The sequence below is a fragment of the Parathielavia appendiculata genome (assembly GCF_033297405.1).
Source record: "Parathielavia appendiculata strain CBS 731.68 unplaced genomic scaffold N657scaffold_5, whole genome shotgun sequence".
NCBI classification, from domain to species: Eukaryota; Fungi; Ascomycota; class Sordariomycetes; order Sordariales; family Chaetomiaceae; genus Parathielavia; species Parathielavia appendiculata.
The window spans coordinates 1,472,400-1,492,938 of record NW_026944224.1 but is presented as its reverse complement, the minus strand read 5'-3'; the positions used below and the strand labels follow the sequence as shown (position 1 = coordinate 1,492,938).

At 56.0% G+C, this 20,539-nt stretch overlaps 8 protein-coding genes across 8 annotated transcripts; 6 read left to right on the top strand and 2 right to left on the bottom strand.

Annotated features, from left to right (window-relative positions):
- Positions 1 to 620: 620 nt before the first annotated feature.
- On the top strand, positions 621 to 3,870 carry N657DRAFT_633657 (uncharacterized protein; the record flags this gene model as incomplete). Its single annotated transcript, XM_062791224.1, has 9 exons — positions 621 to 664; positions 727 to 924; positions 976 to 1,220; positions 1,342 to 1,452; positions 1,611 to 1,683; positions 1,778 to 2,178; positions 2,676 to 3,163; positions 3,276 to 3,524; positions 3,601 to 3,870. 9 exons carry the CDS (start codon positions 621 to 623, stop codon positions 3,868 to 3,870), a joined length of 2,079 nt encoding a protein of 692 aa, XP_062648391.1.
- A 924-nt stretch (positions 3,871 to 4,794) lies between these two features.
- Positions 4,795 to 4,989, top strand: N657DRAFT_571777 (uncharacterized protein; the record flags this gene model as incomplete). Its single annotated transcript, XM_062788830.1, has 1 exon — positions 4,795 to 4,989. A coding segment is annotated over one exon (195 nt), but the record flags the coding sequence as incomplete, so codon positions are not given.
- Positions 4,990 to 7,537: 2,548 nt separating this feature from the next.
- N657DRAFT_571628 (uncharacterized protein) lies at positions 7,538 to 8,720 on the top strand (the record flags this gene model as incomplete). The annotated part of the gene is made up of 2 exons (XM_062788820.1): positions 7,538 to 7,603; positions 7,668 to 8,720. The coding sequence occupies 2 exons, from the start codon at positions 7,538 to 7,540 to the stop codon at positions 8,718 to 8,720; spliced, it is 1,119 nt and encodes a 372-aa protein (XP_062648389.1).
- A 709-nt stretch (positions 8,721 to 9,429) lies between these two features.
- N657DRAFT_399180 (uncharacterized protein) lies at positions 9,430 to 10,255 on the top strand. Its single transcript, XM_062787185.1, has one exon. The coding sequence runs from the start codon at positions 9,570 to 9,572 to the stop codon at positions 10,068 to 10,070; it is 501 nt and encodes a 166-aa protein (XP_062648388.1). The 5' UTR covers positions 9,430 to 9,569; the 3' UTR covers positions 10,071 to 10,255.
- Positions 10,256 to 10,676: 421 nt separating this feature from the next.
- Positions 10,677 to 13,845, bottom strand: N657DRAFT_595652 (ARM repeat-containing protein). Its single transcript, XM_062789980.1, has 3 exons — positions 11,509 to 13,845; positions 10,980 to 11,427; positions 10,677 to 10,911 (listed from the first exon to the last, which is right to left on the bottom strand). The coding sequence occupies exons 1-2, from the start codon at positions 13,804 to 13,806 to the stop codon at positions 11,104 to 11,106; spliced, it is 2,622 nt and encodes an 873-aa protein (XP_062648387.1). The 5' UTR covers positions 13,807 to 13,845; the 3' UTR covers positions 10,677 to 10,911; positions 10,980 to 11,103.
- A 375-nt stretch (positions 13,846 to 14,220) lies between these two features.
- On the top strand, positions 14,221 to 16,614 carry N657DRAFT_671530 (uncharacterized protein). The gene is made up of 4 exons (XM_062795597.1): positions 14,221 to 15,105; positions 15,160 to 15,237; positions 15,291 to 16,227; positions 16,339 to 16,614. The coding sequence occupies exons 1-4, from the start codon at positions 14,606 to 14,608 to the stop codon at positions 16,378 to 16,380; spliced, it is 1,557 nt and encodes a 518-aa protein (XP_062648386.1). The 5' UTR covers positions 14,221 to 14,605; the 3' UTR covers positions 16,381 to 16,614.
- A 366-nt stretch (positions 16,615 to 16,980) lies between these two features.
- Positions 16,981 to 18,110, top strand: N657DRAFT_663603 (uncharacterized protein). The gene has a single exon (XM_062795197.1). It carries the CDS (start codon positions 17,061 to 17,063, stop codon positions 17,856 to 17,858), a length of 798 nt encoding a protein of 265 aa, XP_062648385.1. The 5' UTR covers positions 16,981 to 17,060; the 3' UTR covers positions 17,859 to 18,110.
- An 81-nt stretch (positions 18,111 to 18,191) lies between these two features.
- Positions 18,192 to 19,591, bottom strand: N657DRAFT_680562 (uncharacterized protein; the record flags this gene model as incomplete). Its single annotated transcript, XM_062796301.1, has 4 exons — positions 18,192 to 18,342; positions 18,454 to 19,056; positions 19,118 to 19,342; positions 19,401 to 19,591. 4 exons carry the CDS (start codon positions 19,589 to 19,591, stop codon positions 18,192 to 18,194), a joined length of 1,170 nt encoding a protein of 389 aa, XP_062648384.1.
- Positions 19,592 to 20,539: the final 948 nt, after the last annotated feature.

Genomic DNA, 20,539 nt, shown 5'->3' with positions numbered 1-20,539 from the left:
ACCAGTGCTACGGCGATTCAGCTACCGCATAGCGCCAGCGAGCCAGTGCTAGGTTGAAGATGCTGAACATATCCATAATATGGGTGAAACAAGGACGTGGGCTGGCTAGGGTTAAGGGTGCGTATCTTTCGGGCTGTAGTTGCGACTAATTTGATCAACTTACAAATCTATATCAAACCCCTGCCGCAGGCAATTTAACTCAAGTACGGGACGTAGCCATTTGAGTTATTTGGGTCAGGCATGAGAAACCTTGCCCAGTTGACCAGTTACTTCCTCAGGCTGTTCTTTCCCATCGAACCAAGTGTCCTTCGCTGGAAATCTCGTTCGGGCCGTTCCTGCCCACGGAAGATGCGATACACTGTTGCTGTGCCGCGCTGGCACAGTCTGGCAGAGCTGGGAGGTATCTCGTGGCTGAGGAGAGGAGAGCGCGCACAACCCGTCATTGGACGTCAAGTCGGTGCGCCGCAGACTACGTAGCTGCTCGCCCAGCTTTCGGCTCTAATGAGCAGCCCTCAACCCCTCACTTCTGCATAAACTTTTCCGCTGGGCATGGCGAGAAACTGCAAATGTTTTTCAAGGTTTGGAGCCGCCGAGCAGTTACAATACCTTTCTGAGCATCCATGTCGGAATCGAGCCTTACCTCCAAGTTCATCACGAGCGCCGCGTCCCTACAGAATGAACTTTAGCTGGCGGTCGCCAGTTTAACCTCGACTTCACGCTGATCAGGCTGGAGGCGCCCAAGGAGTTCAGCGGCGTTAGCCAGAGCCTGACCGAGCACCGACGTGAAAATGCAGAGAGCGGCGCCCTCCACCCGACGGCCAGAAAGCTCCGCGCACTATTCGACGGTGTTTCGCCACTAGTGCCCGAGCTCCTCGGGAAGCGTGTGTCTGAGATATGCGACACGCAGAACATCGATCCGATAGAGTGAGCACGGCACGGCATCTTCTCTCGGTTTGCCGGCGTCGACTCGGCCAGCCTCTGGGCAGCGGCCACTTCCGGAACGAACGCCATTGCCGTCCACCTCCTGGCCAGCATGATCGCCGAGGTCTTTGATGACGTCCATGCAGTGTCCATCAGGTGGGAGCTGATCGAGAGAAGAAAGGTCGAGATCCAGCAGACCATCGACAAGGAGCCCAACCAGATCAAAAGCATGGCCATGGCCCTCGCGACCAAACAGGAGTTCTCTCGAGCCGAGATTGCCATGTGGACAACAGCTGTCGGTCCTGGATCCACACTGCCAACTCTGCAAAGGCTGAAGAGCGCAAGATTGCTTTGCTGAACACCGACTGAGCCGGCGCCAAGGTGAATGTCATCCGCGACACATACCAGAGCGTCATGCAGGCCTGGAAAGACGCAACGATATCCATCAACGCGTGGTCAAGGGCATCCTGCAGAAGGTTCGCAACGGCGCGATTCTGCTCGCCATGAATGCGCGCATCTATACCCAGATCTGTGCGTTTTGAGCAAGGGACCCAACATCATCCACCAAAACGACCCGCTGGAGGGCACATCGCAAATCTTGACCATCGATCTCGAAAGCCCGTCTGACGTGTCCGGCAATATCGTCTGGTCCTTCCCACTGTCCTATTTGCGCCATTACTGAGAACCAGTTACCGTGACGCAGAGGGTCAGCTTCAGCCTCAGTCGCATATGCATGGATGATTTCCGCCATGTTCTGCTCGGGTGCGTTCTTTTCACCTGAACCGGCTTTGCCCAGTCGGTTACAGACGCAGTCGATCTTGTCTCGCGGCTGAACGAAGCCCTGCGGTGGCCCGAGAGATCGCCCGAAAATGGCACGGCTGTCTTTGGCGGAAATGCACAAGATTACCAGCAAGACGTCTTGGATAGGCCAGCTCCTTAGCGCGGCGGAAGACTTCGCCGAGGGCAGCGAACTCGAACAAGACACCGCCAGAAAGCTCATAGAACATGGAAGACGCCACGGCGCGTTCCTCTGCGACGCAGGATCCCAACCGGCGCCCTTTTTGGCTGTCGCACATTCCCTCGTTGTTCTATCTCCTCATGGAAATCCTGAGCCCCGGATCGCCTATCTCAGGCAATATGCCAAAGACATGGGACTCTCCAACGGGAACTGTCTAATCCGATACTACTACTCGGGCACTCTCTACGAGTATGCCAGTCTTGAACCCATCAGCGCAGACTTCGAGCCCCACGAGCAAGGTTATCTGCGTCACCCGAGGCAATTTCTTCAACCAGCAAAGCATGTGCGGTGGATCATGCTCCAAGGGAGACTGCCCCAGCGATGCACCTGCGAATCAGCCTGCAGTTGCCAGCTCCAGTGAAGGGCTCAAAGAGCGCAAGCACAAGCACAGAACCGGGCCGAGGCGAGGACTCGGACAATCCCTGCCCATGCCTTGCCAAGGGTGGCTGCTCTCCGTTGTGCCACGACGGGAACGGAATGACTTGTTTGGACGCATCAATCGATGGCCCGCATCAATCATATAGGGAACCTGGGCGAGCACTGTCTGCCCTCGCGGCGGATTTATTCATGGCTTTAATCCAGGAATAGGCCCAGTCGAGTTTGGAAGGGGCCCTGACTTTCAAACCGCGCTTCAAGACACCTGCCGTATGCGTCTCATGTCTCCCCGTTTTATTCGAAGGGGAGCATGTCAAAAAAACTCCTTGACTGGCAGCTGACCGCATGTAACCGTTCCCAGGTCATGGGGGAACCAATTATGTCAGCTTGGATTTCTGTGCCGGCGATCAAAAAAGTGCCCTAATTGTCATGACTGGTTTGATGACGGAGAGTAACACGGATCCTCGAAAGGGCCGTCCAGGGAGCGGAACGAGGGAGGCCGGTCTGTTCCTGGAACGCAACACCATCAAGCAAGCTTTTCGGCCGCAGGACTTTGACTACCTCAAACTCACCGAATGGTTCACAACAAATTTCCGCTTCCGGCACTCTATCTTTGTTCGATCGCTACGCGCCTGCGCTGCTGCGGTCGAAATGTACGGGCGACTACCCGATACAACCGTCACCTCATCCATCGTCAGCAGCATCTCCCTGCTCTGGGCGAGGTGGATCCCCGAGAGAGAACCGCCAAACGCATCGCCGCTCCGGGTCAAGATTTCGGGGCCCGAGGCTTTCGCCTGTATCACCATGTTCGACTCGGGGGCCCTCATCGACCCGGCCTACCTCCAACACGTTTTGCCATACTCTCGGCAAACTCCATCTTCGTTACGAGCCCGATGCTTTCCGATCCATACGAGGTCCCCATCAAAACCGAAATAAGAGGGTCCACGGCAACATCGGCCAGCCGGGCCTGTCATTCCTTGTCCCGGCCCCGGAACCCCTCGTCAGGAAGGCCAAACAAGAAGCCTGGACACTCCTCAGCCACAACGGCTTCTCGGGCGCCATCCAGGACTCGTTCGGCAAGACGTCGATGCATTTGCGCCTGACGCAGTACAAGCCCGAGCTCCACGGCCTGTACCAGGACAAGCACTACATTGATGAATGCATGGCGCTGCGCGAGACGCTGGTCCAGGTTTACGACGGCGGCGACTGGGTCTGCGATCTGGACGTCCTCTCGACCCTGCGGAGCCCGCTGCTCTCACGCGTGGTCTGTAGTCACAATGGTGTAGCGGCCCGTCAAGGGTCAGAGCCCACTTTCCCACATGGTCACGGTCGACCATTGGGAGGAGCTGCTTACCCCGCCAACGGACCAGGCCATCTCGGTCGTGCGCGCCGCGGGCAACTGGCTCGGTCGGTTTGCCGCCGCGGGAGTCAGTATCCGGCTGCAAAGGCCTACCGTCGTCCTCCCTCCAGAGGATGTCTGCTGGGAGTGCGTCGACAAGCATATCCAGCAAATGGGCCTTGTGGATGAGGTGAGGCGGATAGTGCTGATCATGTAGTCCATCGGGGCAGTAGTTGCTCGCCGCAGGGTGAGTACCCAACCAGCCCACGCTTGGGTCATAACCGTGGACAAATGTCTGGTGGCGCCCGCATGATTTACTGGCTCTAGCGACAGCGCTGATGCCGCAAGTTTCGTTCCAAGGACTGGACGGGACAGACGATACATTGAGGTCAGCCGCCTCGTTGTCTCCGCCTTCCACTGAGTGACGTAGCCTAGCTTCTCGAAGAGGCGCATGCCTTCTACCCATGATGAGTTGCCGTCGCCGTTTGCACGCACCTTGACCCGTCGGGTTCGGGTATGCATGATGCGTTGGACGCCAGCCTAGAGAGTAAACGCCCTTGGCGAGTGTGGTATCTCCATTGATGCTCGGCGCGCCTTGACCCAACCCAGCACACTCTCCATCACTCCAAAGGAACCCCACATTCGACTAGTCGAGACACTCTGCAAAACAGAACTCTCAGCATGGCGCCCCGCAAGAGACCCTACAGGCCGAAAGCAGAGACCTTCCGTGCTGCGACGGCCACGTTACCCTCTCTCCACGAAGACGTTGAAAAGGCCTCAACCACGATCTTATCCTTCCCCCGCCGTGGCTCGACCACGATGTAACGACCGTGACGACATTGAGGACTGCTCAACCAACATGAGCTATAGGCTTCTTCACGTGTGAACAGTTCACACCTCTTCACGGCTGTCTCCGAAGTTATCCTGCTCCTGAGACTGCCCAGTTGCTCAAGAGACTCTCCCGGGAATATCCTGACACAGCCGGGAATAGGAGAGTTACGGCTGACATTGTTGGTAAGTCATGGGCCGCTTCGAGTGCCGCAACGCCAATTGCCCCTGAAAATGATGGGGCAGCAAGAAGATCGGTATTCTGATCCGGTGATAATAGGAGAACGGGTACGATGCCGTCGTGTTTAAGTAGCGGTGCATGTCATGCCAAAACATTGGCACGTTGAGGGTTGATGAGAAGTCGTATGTTAATAGGGTCGTGTATCAAACAAAGAAGCGGGTCTGTGTCGAAGTCGAGAGGCCGGAGTTTAATGGTGATGGACTCGGACCGCCGCATGAGGGGAGGATATGTGAGGGGTGTAAGAGGGGGTATTGTGAGCGTCGCTGAGCTGATTGTGAGTTTGATCTGAAGACGGTGATGCTGGGATAAGGGCGGCTTAGGTGTTGTTTGTCGACGGAGGGTGTTCTGAGGTTTTCCCGGTCTTGATCGAAACTGCCGCACACCGGTTGTACCGTACCGGTTGGCTGCGCGGGCTTCAACTGGAGCTTTAACCAGAATCTTTGGGGACGTCGGTAGTTTCACGTCTCCTAACGGGCCTCATGACCTTGCTCCCTCCCCGTTCGTGTTCATCTGGGTCACTTGTTCTGATGAATGGGAGAGGTTGTCGGCGACTCGGCGTCAATTGGCAATGACAAGTGGTGTTGAGATTTCCGAAGGCACATTTGGCGTGTAAGAGCGAACCCAAAACGGAAAGGTCTCGGGTAAGGGTCAAGAGCGAGCCAAGCGCTTGGCATATGCATGGGCGTTGAAGAATGCCCATGCGTGGGGAGACGGGATTCTTCTGGAAATCCCTTTTCTCCTGTCTTGTCAACATAACGGCGTCAGCGCCCTGCGAAACAGCACACACACTAGTCATGCATTCCTGGTACGATCCTCAGCTCAATACATACACTAGTGTGATCGGACATGGCGGCTCAGGGGGGTCGACTGCGGCTCTCAGCACAAGGGGCTGATTTGTGTTCGAGCTCTGCTGGCCTTGATCAAGTTTCAGAGCGGGGCACCCAACCTTGAAGTTGGCTGGATGGTTCTGAACGGGCAGGTGGAGATACAGCGTGCGGTGTTCTGGCCCAAATACGGACAAAAAGCTCCGGTCATGTTCGGCGGTCCATGCATCAGCTCCACTTCGAATTGTGACGTCACTTCAAGATCGGTGCACTTCTGGAAGCCTTGACATCATGTGTACGTGTATTGTGCGCAATACCTAGGGTAGTGTACAGCTACAAACAACTGGCCGTCCTTGAGCTGTACAGTTACCCAGCAGATTCTCGGCCGAGAAGATTCGCCCGGCTGGGAAACGAAGCCATACCGTTGGATTACGGGTTACATTGCCTAGCGTGTGCCACGCGGCTCTGTCGAGGGCCCCGGCTTGTGAAACGCGGCAATCTTGAGACCACCTCCGGACCAGCTCAAGATCTTGTTTGCCTGGATAATGGTGTGTCCTTATCCAGATAAATTTACCAGCCCAACAGAACCAGACGGAATTCCGAGGAGCGCATCTCAACTGGGCCAGAACGAGTAGTATTGTAGATTGTCCTGTAAGCCTCAAGTAAGAGTGACGTAACATGCACGTCTTCCACAGTATGCGGTCCTTGAAGCTACAGTACCTTGGTGCGAGACCGTGTTGAGAGAGGAATTCGGTGCCGAGCACATGCAAAAGCAGCACCCCCGCTCGCACGGCCCAGTCAGAGCTGCAAGCGCAGTGTCTCTGCTCTTTCCGATAGATTCGATCCTAGCCACGAGATCCGGAAGCCGAAGGCTAAACCATTTGAAACGACGAGAAGCATCGTCTAAAGCAGTTGGCACCTGCAGCTTTTGTGCAGCCGTCGCCAATCAGGTTGATCAATTGAGACAAGGGGTTGAGCTGCGCGAAGAACGGGATAGGGCAAGGCCAATTGGGTTGGACGGCACACGGTCCTATTCCCGATGATGGGAAAACAGAGCACCTCCGACGAAGTGTGCCGTGCTGCGAGCTGTGGAGACACAGCTCGACCACTCCATGGGTATAACGTGGAGGGATCAGGAAACGGACCTTTCCCGGCAAAACCTGGACACTGCAACAGCGCTCATCAACATCGAGCCAGGAAACCGAGCCCGACTCAGCTGAGTAAGGATGGGAAGCCCATTGACAGAGAATAGTGTCAAAAATCGATAAGAAATCGTCGCCAGGTAAGGGAGGAGGTTTCTTAACAGCTACCGGTAGGAGCCGGGAAGGTGCTCAAGGACAGTGCGGGGTTGCCAGTTGCAGCTTGCGGGTAGTCGACCACTTGCTTTGAAAGGGCAGCACTGCAGAGAGCAGAGCATGCGAGGAAGCAGTTCCGGGGGCCCCGCCAATTGACGTAAAGGCGCATAGCCCACGCTATGATCGAGATCTCGCAAACAAACACACAATCACACTCCCTCCCACCGATCGGACCCATCTTTGATAGCCTGAGCTACAGTACCCCTCCGTCTCAAAACAAGAAACTGACGAATCTCTCGCACAGAATTGGCCAGCCTTCCAGACTTTGCAACGCTGCAGTAACTGCTAACCTGCAAAGTCGGATCCGAGGAAGCTGCTCCGCCCTCTACAACTGATACTACACTACAGTCTGACACGGTTACAAAAGCAATCTTTCCTTTGCTGCTCATCTCTGGCGAGTGTACCTGCTGCCTATTCCCCCATCGTCAGAAAATTTCGAGTCTCACCTATCTACAAACCATCTGAGAAGTCTTTGATCCTCTCCCAACAAGTAAAACGCAACTATCGGCCGAGTGCTTTGTTACGGGAGCCGAGCGAAGTCATCATCGCCTCTGACATTCCTGGACAATTCCATCCGCATATCTCCGTTCCCATCGTTTCACCCAGAAAGACCGTTTAGCCACAAACCTATCACCAATGCCTACCAAGCGCCTCTCACCATCCTCTGATCTTGGCGATGTGGCAGAGTTACCGTTGAAGAAAGTAAGAACTGCCTTCCCGCCATCATTGCATTGACCTTCTGACTGACAGCTTTCCCTTGGAACAGACGCACCGAACCCACGAGGAAAATCAGGAGCGGGCGTACATCGCTGCCTCGCGCCGGGCCGACCGTGACATCGAACACCGCATCAGATCCGCCATGAAAGCGTCCGAGTGTCGCAGGAAGCGGACAGGGAGGGGTCTCAAGATCACCCGCCAGGCTGTCATGGGCGACGAACAATACGAGAGCGAGGAGGACGACCACGCCACCCGCCGCTTCAGCATGTCCACCACCAGTAGCACCCTCTCCGACTCCTACATGCCAAGCCGCGAAGACCGCTATGCTGAGGTCGATGCGTTGTTCAAGAAGCACTTTCCCAACGTGCAGCTTTCGTCCAGACACAACGCGGCCCCGCAGATACACCGTCACAGCTATCCCCAGCAGCTTCAGCCGCACCCGGGATTCGTTGCCCGGTACTCGCAGGATCTGTCGGCACAGGCAGCTCAGGGGTCGCCTATGCTCACTCCGCCTACGTCATACCCCCTCCAGCCAGTGAAGACAGAAAAGTCCGGCTCCATGTCTCCCCTAATATTGGAGTCGAGGTCGAGGAGGGGGAGTGCTCCGGCGCAGCAGGCGACGGTGGACCTGGGCATCACTCTCGGAGACCCCAGCGCAGGTACCGGCTATCTTTTGGACGACAGCGTCGACGCCCAGGGAGAATATCTCTATGGCGCCAGTAGGACAGCATCGGCACCGTCCACGTCCTTCCTTCCAGTTGACTTCTCAGCATTAGCAACAGGTAGTCCATCCTGGCTTAGCAGCGAGGGTCTGCCGCCGACAACTGGCGCGGCTTGGCACGGCAGGAACCTCTCCATCTCCTCCGCGCTGCAGCAGTTCGAGTTTCCTGTCGAGACCACGTCCGCCACCACTACTGCGTTGCCGGCAGTAGCACCAGAATCGCAAACCTTGGTCGATCCTGCCATTCTTCCTTCCGCGGGTCTCGTGCATGCTTCCACCGAAGCGAGTAGAGCAGTCACTGCCACTCCGCCCAACGAGCCCTGGGCCGATTGGGTGAATCTCGATGGGGATGGTCTCCAGCCATTGGGCGTCAAGGTGTAAGGTTTGAGAAAGAACATGGAACATAGACTGACATCAGGGATAAGGAATACGGGAAAAGGAGTTCAAGGAAAGGAAGGTATGTATCTTGCTCAACTCGGTCGCTGGGTGGGTGTTCAGCGAGGCGTTCAATGGCATTTGTAGTGGAAAATTCAATGGAGTAATGATTTCTTATGCAGTATTCATGAAGTCGAATTTGATCTGGACGGGAGAGAGTAGAGTCTGTTGTGACAGGATCAAAGGTGTTGCCAAGGGGTTATAAAGTGTCTCACGGTGCTTAGCGAAGAGCCCGTGAGACAGCCCGCCACGCCCACTCATGATATCACCACATTGTGGTGACTCATTGCGTGGAAGACGTCACGAACACCGGCTCTCAGAATTGCCCAGGCAAATTTGGTCTGGAGGAATGGTGTTGTCATGACTCTCATTGCCAGCAGTTTGTTCTTTGCCTTCAGTCATGTTATTCTCTATGTAACTGAAGTCCAAGCTGAAAGTTTCTCGCGTCCTGGTGACATATACCTTGTACATCTCTCTGACCCCTTTTCTCCTCCCTCCTCCAAGGGTTAAGTCGAGAAAACATCACCACTGCCCATTCCCTTTACCCTTCTCCGTCAGACTCTGACCAAGACTTATATCTGACAAATCAGATTCACGGTTCCCTTCTCACCAGCCCTGCCGACGGGTTGTGAGATGAACGACTAAGCAACACTTCCACAATTGACATCCAATGAAGTCCTTGTTCCATTTGGTCCCTCTTAGCAACCCCAACCCACATCCTTCATGTTGCGTTTTCTCAAAAGGCATCGCTAGTTCTGGTCCTATATAAGAAGACAGCAATATCATCCGCGACCCATGCTCGATTCCATGCACTCCGTCCTGATCAGCAAGAGTCTTTCCAAGATCCCCAACCATAAGAGTCAGTCCAGGTCTCAAGAAAGCTATCAGAACAGAACGAATACCGAAAGAGAGCATTTACCCCTGAGGCCGCCCTGGCCCGGCCGGCCGTTTTCATGTTTGTACTCGTGTTCCTGTTTGACACATCCCAAGCCCAGGCCCGTCTTTCATTTCTTTCCCTTGCCCTTCATCCCTCTCTCTCAGACTACCCACCTTACCATCCCTCTCACTCCCACTCCCACTCCCACTCCCACTCCCACTCCCACTTCCACTTCCACTTCCACTTCCACTTCCACTTCCACTTCCACTTCCACTTCCACTTCCACTTCCACTTCCACTTCCACTTCCACTTCCTCTTCCTCTGACCCTTTCCTTCTTACCCCTTCCCCTCAACCTAGTTCCTCCTGCTTCAGAACGTGGAGGAGGAGGAGCAGGGGGATCTTGTGTGCTGTGGTTTGACCAGCTTCTCTGGAAACCACTCGTGTCGTATCCCGATCGGGGCATTGTTCTTTTCTGTGGATATGGAGACGGCTCGACGGGGAGCTTTTGTGGCGTGGCGTGGCGTGGTGTGGTGTGGTGTGGTGTGGTGCAATGAGTTTTGCGGAATGAAATAGTTGGGCTGGGTTGGGTTTGTAGTTCGTCTTGCGTTTCGTCTTCCCACGTCGAGACGCAGACGTCGGGTCTTCTGTTTGGGGAAGGAGATACAATTGAGAAATGCAGCCTGACAAGAGTAGTTGTGAGGATACTAATCAGCAGAAGTAGGTACTGCTTGTGGGAGTTCGAATCGGGTGTGACACCAGGTCTACGAGGCCGAGAACTCAAGTGAAGATGTGGTTCGGGTCTGGCTTGGTTTTTCGAGTGTCCCGGGAGAGACCAGAAAGGTCCGGAGGCTTTGCTGAAGAGGGAGGCAGGTCAGTGTTCGAAGCACTGATGGGCTGCCTGCTCACCTGCCTCCCGGGACGTCTATATATATGCACTGGTCTATCAAAGCTCTCCAGAGCCTGTTACTCTGGGGCAAAGCGAGACATTGTCATAGTTCTTTACACTAATAGCACTAAATGGACACCGCCCACAAAGAATCCAGAAACTTGTCTTCAGTGTGAAAAAACGCAGGTCAGTATGAAGGATACTTCGCTCAAGGTCCGGCGTTGTGGCTGGCTGCGAGTCCCTTACAAGAGAGGTCACAGAAGCAGAGCTTTATATTCAGAGCCAACATGGCAAAGAGACCTCTGCGGCTCCCTGCAGCAGAATGTACAGTTACACTGCTAGCAGCTAAGGTCAAAGGGCCCGGTTATCCTTCCTGCGGCCCGTCAGTCAAAGGCTCTCTATGTGGCAGCACAGGCTGCTTAAGGTACCCGGAATACATACCATGCATGCCACGCCCACATGTGCAAGTCTAGGGTCAAGACTGTTGAGTATTCTTGTTCTCCAGGACGCGCTCTTTCGGGTATCATGCCGTTGCTCCATCAACCGCTTCTACAGAACGAGGAGGCTAAGCAGCGACTTCGACAACTCTCGCCTTTGACTTGTCCTCATTCCTCTTCTCTTTCACTTTCCCGTCATCACTCTCACCATTGGAGGCACTCCTCCCCTTGTCCTCCTTCTCCTTCTTTTCGCTTTTCTCCTTCCAGTCCTCCTTGTTCTTTCTCTCCTTCTCTTTCTTCTCCTTCTTTTCCTTCCCCTCTTTCTTTTCCTTCCCCTCTTTTTTTCCCTTCCCCTCTTTTTTTCCCTTCCCCTCTTTCTTTTCCTTCCCCTCTTTCTTTTCCTTCACCTCCCTTTCTTCATCCCTCTGCTTCCTCCCATCCACCGCCTTCTTCTCCTCCACCTCCTTTACCTTCCCCTCCTTCCTCCCCGCCCCCAGATCCTCAACATCTCGCACAGCCAGAACAGCACTCACCGCCCCCTTACCACTCACCACCTTCCCACCATGCTTCCCTCCTTCCCTCCCACTCCCGGCATGCTTCCGATCAATCTTGTTCCCACCAACTCCTTTCTTCCCGCCCTCCACCATTTCCTGGTCGACAACAACCCTCGCTTTCGGCATCCCCGCAACCCGCTCTCCCTCAGGATCCCTCTCCTTGGCCCACCGCACCCACTCCTGCCGCCGGTGACACCACAGATCGCCCTTCCACGCGCGCCACACATTCCTGCCCAGCCACGACGCCCGCAAATCGCTCTCGCGGCGCTCCAGCTGGGACATGATGTTCTCCTTCAGATGGAACGGCACTACTACATGCGTGGTAGGCGTACTGCTGCTGCCGTTGTCGTCGTGTGGGGCCTTTGAGGGCGTCGCGATGATGGCCGTAACGATGGCGTTGCCGTGCTGGGAGACGGCCATATCGTAGATGTGCGGCTGCATGGCGGCGACGAGGAGTTTGTGGAAGTGAGGGAGCTGTGGCGGGACGGTGAGGGCTTTTGCGAAGATAAAGGACGTCGGGGCGGAAGAGGTGGCTAGACGACGGAGCTGGTCTGGTGAGAGCGAGAGGAGCGAATTTTGGATTGCTTTGGAGGGCTGGCCGGGGATGCTGAGGAGGGTCGAGGCGACTTGGCTGCCGTGGGAGACGAGGGCCGTCATATTCTTGGCGTCGGGCGGCTGGAATCTCTTGTCTTTGGTTTCGGGCTCGGGCTGCTCGGGCTCGTCGAGGAGGCAGAGCCTGGGGATGAGGTGCTTCCAGGTGCCGCCGCATGCTCTTGTGAGGGCTTGGAGCAGAGTGCCAAGCTCGGCGGTGGCAGCCCGCACGTTGCAGCGCTCGAAAAAGGTCTTAATGACGTTGAAGCGGCCCTTCTCGACAAAGGATGGGATCTCGGGGAGGGATTTCTGCACGGCGTCGACAAGGTCCTCCTTGCTTAGTCGGTTAAGTACTTTGATGGCTGGGTACGAGGCAATATCATTCCGCAGAAGGCTCTGGATCCGCGGGCCAAAGATATTGGCGTGCAGACCCTTGAAGATCTTGCCGGGGCAGTGGGCAATCAAGGTCTCGAGGAGGCGAGAACCTATCGGGTCGTAAAGCATGCCGTTGACGAACTCGCAAGCCTGTGACTTTTCGTCGCTGAATGAAGCAGGAGCATCAGGGACAAGCTTCTCGAGCAGCGTTACAATATTTGACTCGCCCTCGACCGCTTTGCCACTATCTTCCTTATTTGATTGGGCGCCCTTCTTCGACTTCACGATCAAGGAGAGCTCGAGCTCCAACAGCAGTTGCAGGGTTGGGTTGCCAGTAGGGTGTTTTGCGAGCACCCGCAGCGCAGTGGAGTCCAAGCTGGCGGTAGAGTCGCCAATGATCTTTTGTATCGCTATGGAGAACGACGATGGTACCGTCCTCGTTTGCGAGTTGAGCCCGCTCGTAATGGCCGAGGCGCCTTCGACCGTGATGTACTCCTTGTTCTTGCCCTGTAGCAGCGATTTGGTCCCAGCCTGGTCAAGTGGCCGTCCCGAGAGCACTACGAGCAGCACCCTCAGCGCATGCGAACCAAAGCGGTCTGACAGCAAAAAAGAGAGGTGCTCCTCCAGCTCGTCCAGCGTCAACAGGAACAAATCCTCCATTGACGTCTTCATGGCCTCGGTGACCTCCTCCGGCTCGTCCCCGTCCTCCTCGCCCATCTCCATGTCATTGTCGGCCTCCCCGCTCAGCTCCTGGGTCACGACCGGGGCGCTCATCAAGAACAGCTTCTCGCAGCAGTGGCTCGCAAACCTATGGGTGACGAGGGTCATGAAGTGACCGGCAAAGGCGCCAAACAGACGCTTCTTCTGCCGGGCGTTCGACAGCAGGATCAGCCTCTCCATAAGGCGCGAGCACGACTGGCTGCTGGCGAGCTTGAGCTCCTTGCCGCGGGCCTCGCGGTAGACGTTCTGCAGAAAGATGTGGCGCTCCTCGGGGGAGGGGAAGTCGTTCAGCTCAAGCAACTCGTCGGCGTGGCGGAAGTACTCTTGTTCCTCGTCGGCGAGCATGCCAAAGAACTCGCGTTCAAAGTTGCCGCCACGGTCGTGCTGAAGGGGGACATCTTGGGTCTGTTCGTCGTCATCGAGCGCGATGAAGTCGGCATTGGGGTCTAAGGTGTAGAAGGAGTTGTCGTCGTCGTCGTGTCGCTGGCGTTTTGCGCTGCGCTCTTCGTCCTCGGCGAGCTCCCGTCCGCGCTTTTTGGCTCGCTTTTCGTCGCGGATAAGCTGCCGCTTGGATTTTCTGCTTTTGCCCATGATGCTCCCTGTCGGTGGTCCATTTGGCGAGAATCAAAGGTTCAATGGTCGGAGCTGCAAAAAAGTTACAGTAGGAAATGTTATCTTATCGAGACCTAACCCTGGTCGGTAGTTGTATAATATAATACGGATACACACAACTCCACTTCCCTCTCGAGATTCCTAGCTGTTTTGAAAGTCAGCGCAACCTCTCAAAGTCCTAACCGTCACCAGGGCGCCTTTGCTGTCAAAGAAGATTTTTATGAGACCCTGATTTTCATGGTGACAGGACGCCTTCTACGACTTTACGACTGATTCCGCAATCAGACTGAAGTAATATCGTCGCACTCAGAGAGGGCATGTTTTATTGGAGAACAAACAATAAGCTGCTACCGTAGGTTGCAATCGATTCGGAAGTGACCTTGAAATGACCTCATGGAACTACAAGTGCTGGATGCGGGCTGTGACTGCCACTCTACTCCCGTCCCCAGATTTATCCCGATCGGATGGATGCTCCTGCCACTACCGGGACACCCGCTATTTAGTGCAGCCAGCAGTAGTTGCAGTTAGCGTCATTCAGCCCTGTGGGCGCAATCGACATGGTCATTTGCAACGACTTGATGCTGTCACACAACTGCCAAGCCCTCAGCCATCCTGCTGACACTCCAGCCCGCCATGTGAGCAGGGTCAAAGTGACATTCCAAGCCGTCGATCTGATCTGGGGACAGAGCTTTAAATAAAATGCCGGCTTCTCGACCGAACCTGCAGTACCAATGGACCGTTCTCGTTTGCTCAGAATCCGCGCTTACACACAACCACAATGGCTCAACCACCGCCGCTCGCCACACGGCCAAGCAAGGCCAACTCTGACAACAGCACGCAATTCTTTGGATCGCAGATAGGGGGGGGGACCGTCATCAACTATGGCTACACCGACATGCCGTGGAAGCTCATGGCGTGGGACATCTACTATTTCTTTAAGTTCTTCTGGGCCATCCCCTACATCTTGTGGCCGCTCTCTCCCGCCGACTCGGGCGAGTTGAGTGAGCTCTCACCGACACTGAGCAATGTCTGGTGCATCGCCATCCATGTTGTGCTGTGCGCCGTGCAGCTGGCCGGCATTCTGGCACTTCCGTGTCTGGTGATGCTTCCGGTCTGGGCAGCAGCCATGACCGTGGCCGCCTTTTTGCTGTTGAACAAGGCGCTGTGCATGCTGTTGAACGGCGAAGGCGTCGAGTATCACTCGGATCCCAAGTACGCGCCAGCGCTCCCGGAACATGCACATGAGCAATGGATTTTTATCAATGGGGTCGCGGCCGGGTGAGTCGTTGGGTGCACCACGATCCGCAGTTGCAGGAGACTGACTGTGGTCAGGGCACACTGGATGCAAGGCAACCTCAACCGTCTTGCTGTCACCTTCAAGCGCCCAGTCTTGGGCATCCACAACAAGACGTGAGACACCACACAGCTCGAATAGCCCCTCGGCCTGTACTCACCGTGACCAGCGCCGGCATCTTGTTCGACGTTTTGGAATGCCTTCTCCAGCGCAACTGGGGCTACGCCACGAAAGACGTGCGGGTTTGTTATTCGATCATCAAGCAAAAGCTATATAACCCGCAGTACTCCAAAGTCATATTCATCCTCCACTCGCAGGGCGGTATCCAAGGCAGCCTGATCCTGGACTGGCTGCTTCAAGAACTCCCGCAGGACATCCTCGGCAAACTCGAAGTCTACACTTTTGGAAACGCAGCCAACCATTTCAACAATCCGCACCGCCATGTCCGCTCCCAGACCCTAGCCAAGCGCAACCCCCTTGCCGCCTCAGTAGACTCAACCCAACTCGATCCCAACCATGCTCACCACAGCCCTGTCCCCGGCCTCCGCAAGCCCCAGCCATATTCCAGTCCCAACTCCAGTTTCGAGTCCTCTTCCCGCCCATCCGACGCGCAGCCACCACGCAACAACGAGAACCAATCCCCCATCACAACCCACCGCGGCAACAACACCGCCACCACACCCGCCCCCCTTCTAACAAGCTCCACCGCCACCCCTCACCCATCGGACTTCTCAGACCGGGCGATAGGCCACATCGAGCACTACGCACACACGACCGACTTTGTCGCGCTCTGGGGCGTGCTGCACTTCGCCACGTCGCTGACCCCCTCGCCGCTCTTCATCCCGCGCTTCATCGGCCGCGTGTTTGCGCGGACGAGTCTGCGAGGCGGGCACCAGATGGTGCAGCACTATCTGGACGGCATGTTCCCGCTCAGGCGGGATCCGGTTACCGGTGAATTGGTCAGGGATGGAAAGATGGGTGTGCCGTGGGGTGCGGGGGAGGAGGGGAATGAGTTTATGGAGAGTGAAGTTTTGGTTGGCGTTGGGAATGGGGAGGGAGAAGAGGATGGTGAGGAGGAGGTGGCGGCGGGGGTGGAGGTGCTTGGGGTGAGTCCTGTTTTGGAAAGGAAGGGGGTGTTGGGGAATCGGGAGGCTGCTGGGAGGGAGAAGGGAGAGGGGGTCAAGGTTAAGGTGAAGGAGCTGAGTCGGCTTTGGCAGTATCGAAATGGGAGGAGTCCGGAGGATGCGCCGCCTGAGTGAGGAAGGGGTGGATGGTGTGGTTCGGAATGCGATTATTTGATGAGTTACGGGGCGAGAGAGATACTCGGGCTTGGGGGATGGCGTTTGGCTGGTCTGGTGTAAGAGGGTCAAGTACCTTACGGTATTCCCAGGGAGGGGCCTCTAAGCGCTAGCTTCGTGAACACATTACTGTAGTACATCAGTAGTCTGGCACCAGTAAACAGACTGAGTAAACAAGTAAACAAACTGAGCATGTTTGTTTTCAGACAATGCGAGTCGGTAGCGTTGTGGAGCGTCCCCTATGCTCAAGCGATTTCGCGTGCTAACTAGCGAATGACGAGACTGGCGTGGGTTGAGTCAATTGGCAAAGGGTGTCGTTGAGGCTAGTCCTGTTGTTGTTGTTATTGTTGTTGTTTGGTGTTTGGTGGTGTCTCGCCGGTGAGTGACTCAGTCCCGGAGTTTGCAGGGGGGTGAAGTTGACCGGCTGACGGCCGGAGCCCGGTGTTTGATGCCGGATCCAATCGGGCGGTGCCCAGGCGGTGCGGGGCCGGGGCCGAGACGGAAAATGGATTGTTTGGGAAGGGCGCGGAATGGGGGTCAGAAAAATATAAGATGGAAAGACGAACTTTCTCCTGACATCATACTACTCTCCTCAGTTTCATCCGGCACTTAACCCAATCACATTAATACAAAAACCCACCATGTCCGACGAGATCCCCCCAGAGCACACTACCAATTACGAACAATTCCGTGACGTTCTCTCATCTTTCCTCATCGAGCGCATGACCGGCCCTTTTTCTAAACCCAAGCCCAAACCCAAACGACGCTCCAGAAAGTCTCCTTCCCCGCCCTCGACCGCCTCGTCAGACGACACTGAACTTACAGCCGACGACCTGGCCGACTTCACCAGCTACATCGCCACCGCAATCTTCCAGACCCTGCCCCCGGCCCTGCAATCCCTAACCCACTACACCTGGACCGACGACCCATCCCTAGAATCCCTCTACCCCCTCCCGCTCACTCCAGACTTCACCTCCCATCTCCTCCAAACCCTCGACCCGTCCATCCCAGACTCCCTCACAGCCTACGGCATCACCTCCAACCCCCCAGCCCCCTCCAACTTACCCACGCCAGCCGAGTTCCTCGCCCCGGTCTTGTCGTCATACGTCACGACAGCCACCACCCCGCCGCCACCGCCATCCTCCACGAGGGGCAAGGTAACGGCCTGCGAGATCTGCGGCCGCGACTGGATCAATCTGACGTACCACCACCTGATCCCGCGCATGGTGCACGCGAAAGCGGTCAAGCGCGGCTGGCACCGCGAGGACGAGCTGCAGAACGTTGCGTGGCTGTGCGGGGCGTGTCATCGGTTTGTGCACCGCTTCAGGGGCCACGAGGAGTTGGCGAGGGAGTATTTTACGGTGGAGAGATTGTTGGAGGCGGACGAGGTGCGGGCGTTTGCTGCGTGGGTTGGGCGGGTTCGGTGGAAGGTGAGGTAGTTACTCACCTTGGTTGCTCAGCTTTGTTGTCTAAAGGGGGTGCATTACCTGCTATTAGGGAAAGAGGGGTTAAGGTGAGGTGAGGTGGGATGGAGGAGGGGTATGCAAGGATAGTTCAGGGGGAAGGAAGCGAGGGGGGTGAATGTCTCTGATTTTTACATTTAACATCGTCTTCGTTTCGTCAGTTATAACCCATCATATATACACAACATACACATGCCATAGCATATCCAGCAATACCGTCCCACCCCTGAAGAGAACACAAAATTCCAAACTCCATCCCATCAAACCTACTGTATCATAAGCAACCTCAATCGTCCCCCACCAAGCGCCTCACTTACTCGTCGGCGACAATAGCATCTCCGTATCCTCCTCTATCCTCCCGCCTCCCTGCCCATGCCCATGCCCAAAAGCTCCCCTCCCCAATACCGGCCCCCCCTCCTCCTCCTCGTCCGGCTCCGCAATCACACCCCTTTCCGTAACCCTACATCGAATCGAATCCAACGTCAGTCAAGCCGAGCCACGCCGTGACCAGAGTTTAAGGGCCTTAACAAATGGACAAGAAAAGAACAGAGAACAAAGGAAAAATACATACCAACTCTGCTGCCTCGCAACCCCCAACGCAGGCCTCGCCACCATGCCATGCCGCACCGGCACCGTCCCACTGCCCAGCACCACGCTGCCGGACCGGTTCACGTGGTCTGCTGCCGCCGTCGTTGTCGTGCCATTGTTGCCGGTAGCAGTACCATTGGGACTGGAACCGGGACTGCTGCTCCAGCCGAATTCATAGCTTATCGCCTGGTCGACCTGCTTCTTCAGCTCCGCTGTTGACGAGGACGGTGCTAGGGCCGGGTGCTGGTGATGGTGGCTTTCGGGGGCGGAGGTACCGGTAGTAAATTCGGGGTAGGGTTGGACTTGAACTTGCGGATACTTGTACGATTCCGAGTAGGGTCGGGTTTGTGTTTGAGAACGGTAGGAGGTGTCGGAGTAGATGATGCCCTGCTGGGTTTCCTCGCTCCTCGGGTAGTTGTGGGCGTAGTAGCTGGCTCTATTGTTGTAGCCCAGCTCGACGGACTCGCCGCCGCCTGGGACATAGCCGCCCTGGGCTTTTGCGTTGGCGGTCAGGTGGTAGTCCTCGTATTTGAGAAGGCGGCGGTAGGTGACGAGGGCGTAGGCGAATGTGGCCAGGGTTGCCGCGCTGGACGACAGCCGTAGACACAGTCAGTCAGGTAAGGTCTGGGGGGTGCAGAGAGACGCACAGTAACCCGCAGTCAAGAGACAGGCCGATGGTCGAGTAGTGGCCGTCCATGCGCCGGAGGTAGGCGACGATGTCGAGAGCCAGCACAGCCAGGGCGAGGGTCAGCTTCACGACCTGGCTGCAGACCATGAAGAACGGGGTCAGCCGCTCGGTGGCCTTGCGGGCGACCTCGAGGATGGTGAGGATCAGCGCGACGAGGTTGAAGAGCACGTTGGTGCCCTCCCAGCTGCGGACGGAGTCAGCAATGGCGCAAGCAAACTGAAAATACCAAGGTGGTGGCCTACACAACCTCGACAATGGGCACCTCGCCCAGCTTGTCGAGTTCCTCATAGTGCTCAAACGTCTCGGCCAAGCGGTAGGCAAAGATGCCCATCAGACACAGCAGCACGGCGACTTGGAACACCCAGAGCGGGATCAGCACCGCCTTGCGCCATCCCGCGCGCGCATACAGCACTTGGTCGAGATCGAGCGACATGTCCTTGTTTTGATTAACCGGGGGCGGCGCAAGTCTCTTCCAAGCTCATCCGAACACAACGACTCGGCCGTGCCGTCGGCGCGCTTAACGCGGCACGGATCTCACTGCGGGAGGTGAAAGGGACGGCCGGGGTCATCAATTCGCGAAGAGGCCAGGGTAGGGTAGGCCAGAATTCGGGACACTCGTCTGCTTTAAACCTCGCGCCGCTCGCGGGGAAGGATTGGCGCTAACCGAGGCGGGGGGCGCCTTATCCAGCCGCGGCCCCCGGAGACTCCTTTCAGCTACTTCCATGATGGCGGTGCCAACACCCCAAAGGAGGAAGCTAGGGCTCAGCTCGCCAATAACCCCACCAACATGCAGCTGCCACAGCAAAAGAGGCTTGGGGCCGTGGTCGGCTGTTTGTTGCGCCTCGCGCCGAGCTTCCAATTGGGCTTTCTCCGCGATCTGAGCCGAGACGAAATGCAATCGTCGGGTGTTTTGGGATGCGGAGGGGATCATGACATTGATAAGACTCAAGTCTGGATTGATGAACAGGGTGCAAGCTGACAGAGTTGGCGGATGTGGAGATCTTCCAGGTCAGCGTTGGTTCGAGGAACCCAGAAGCGAGGGTTAGGGTATATCAGGAATTCATATTCAACACATGAAGAAGCGACCATACAGAACCACGACAAACTTCGAAAATGAAAAAATAGATTGATCTTGCCGCTGAACAATTTCCAGTCGCTTACACCAGTTCCAATCTTATTGGATCACGCACTCATGCTGCATCGCCTCAAAGCATGTCGCAGTCTAGAAGTCTTCCTCGCTCTCGCTTGTGCTGGTCGGTTCTTGGGCGAGGGTAGACATGATTATCGTAATAGTTCGAACGCCGCCATCGTTAATAGCAAATCACCTATTAGTTGACGTTGATGATGATCTGTGGGCGCATTGCCGAAGCGTCTTAATGCA

Coding starts and splice junctions, on each gene's coding strand:
- N657DRAFT_399180 (XM_062787185.1), top strand. CDS start 9,570: ATGCTCGATTCCATGCACTCCGTCCTGATCAGCAAGAGTCTTTCCAAG.
- N657DRAFT_595652 (XM_062789980.1), bottom strand. CDS start 13,806: ATGGGCAAAAGCAGAAAATCCAAGCGGCAGCTTATCCGCGACGAAAAG. Junction 11,428..11,508: donor TGGTGAGTGGTAAGGGGGCG/GTGAGTGCTGTT, acceptor GAGGTGGAGGAG/AAGAAGGCGGTGGATGGGAG.
- N657DRAFT_671530 (XM_062795597.1), top strand. CDS start 14,606: ATGGCTCAACCACCGCCGCTCGCCACACGGCCAAGCAAGGCCAACTCT. Junction 15,106..15,159: donor ATCAATGGGGTCGCGGCCGG/GTGAGTCGTTGG, acceptor GACTGTGGTCAG/GGCACACTGGATGCAAGGCA. Junction 15,238..15,290: donor TTGGGCATCCACAACAAGAC/GTGAGACACCAC, acceptor CACCGTGACCAG/CGCCGGCATCTTGTTCGACG.
- N657DRAFT_663603 (XM_062795197.1), top strand. CDS start 17,061: ATGTCCGACGAGATCCCCCCAGAGCACACTACCAATTACGAACAATTC.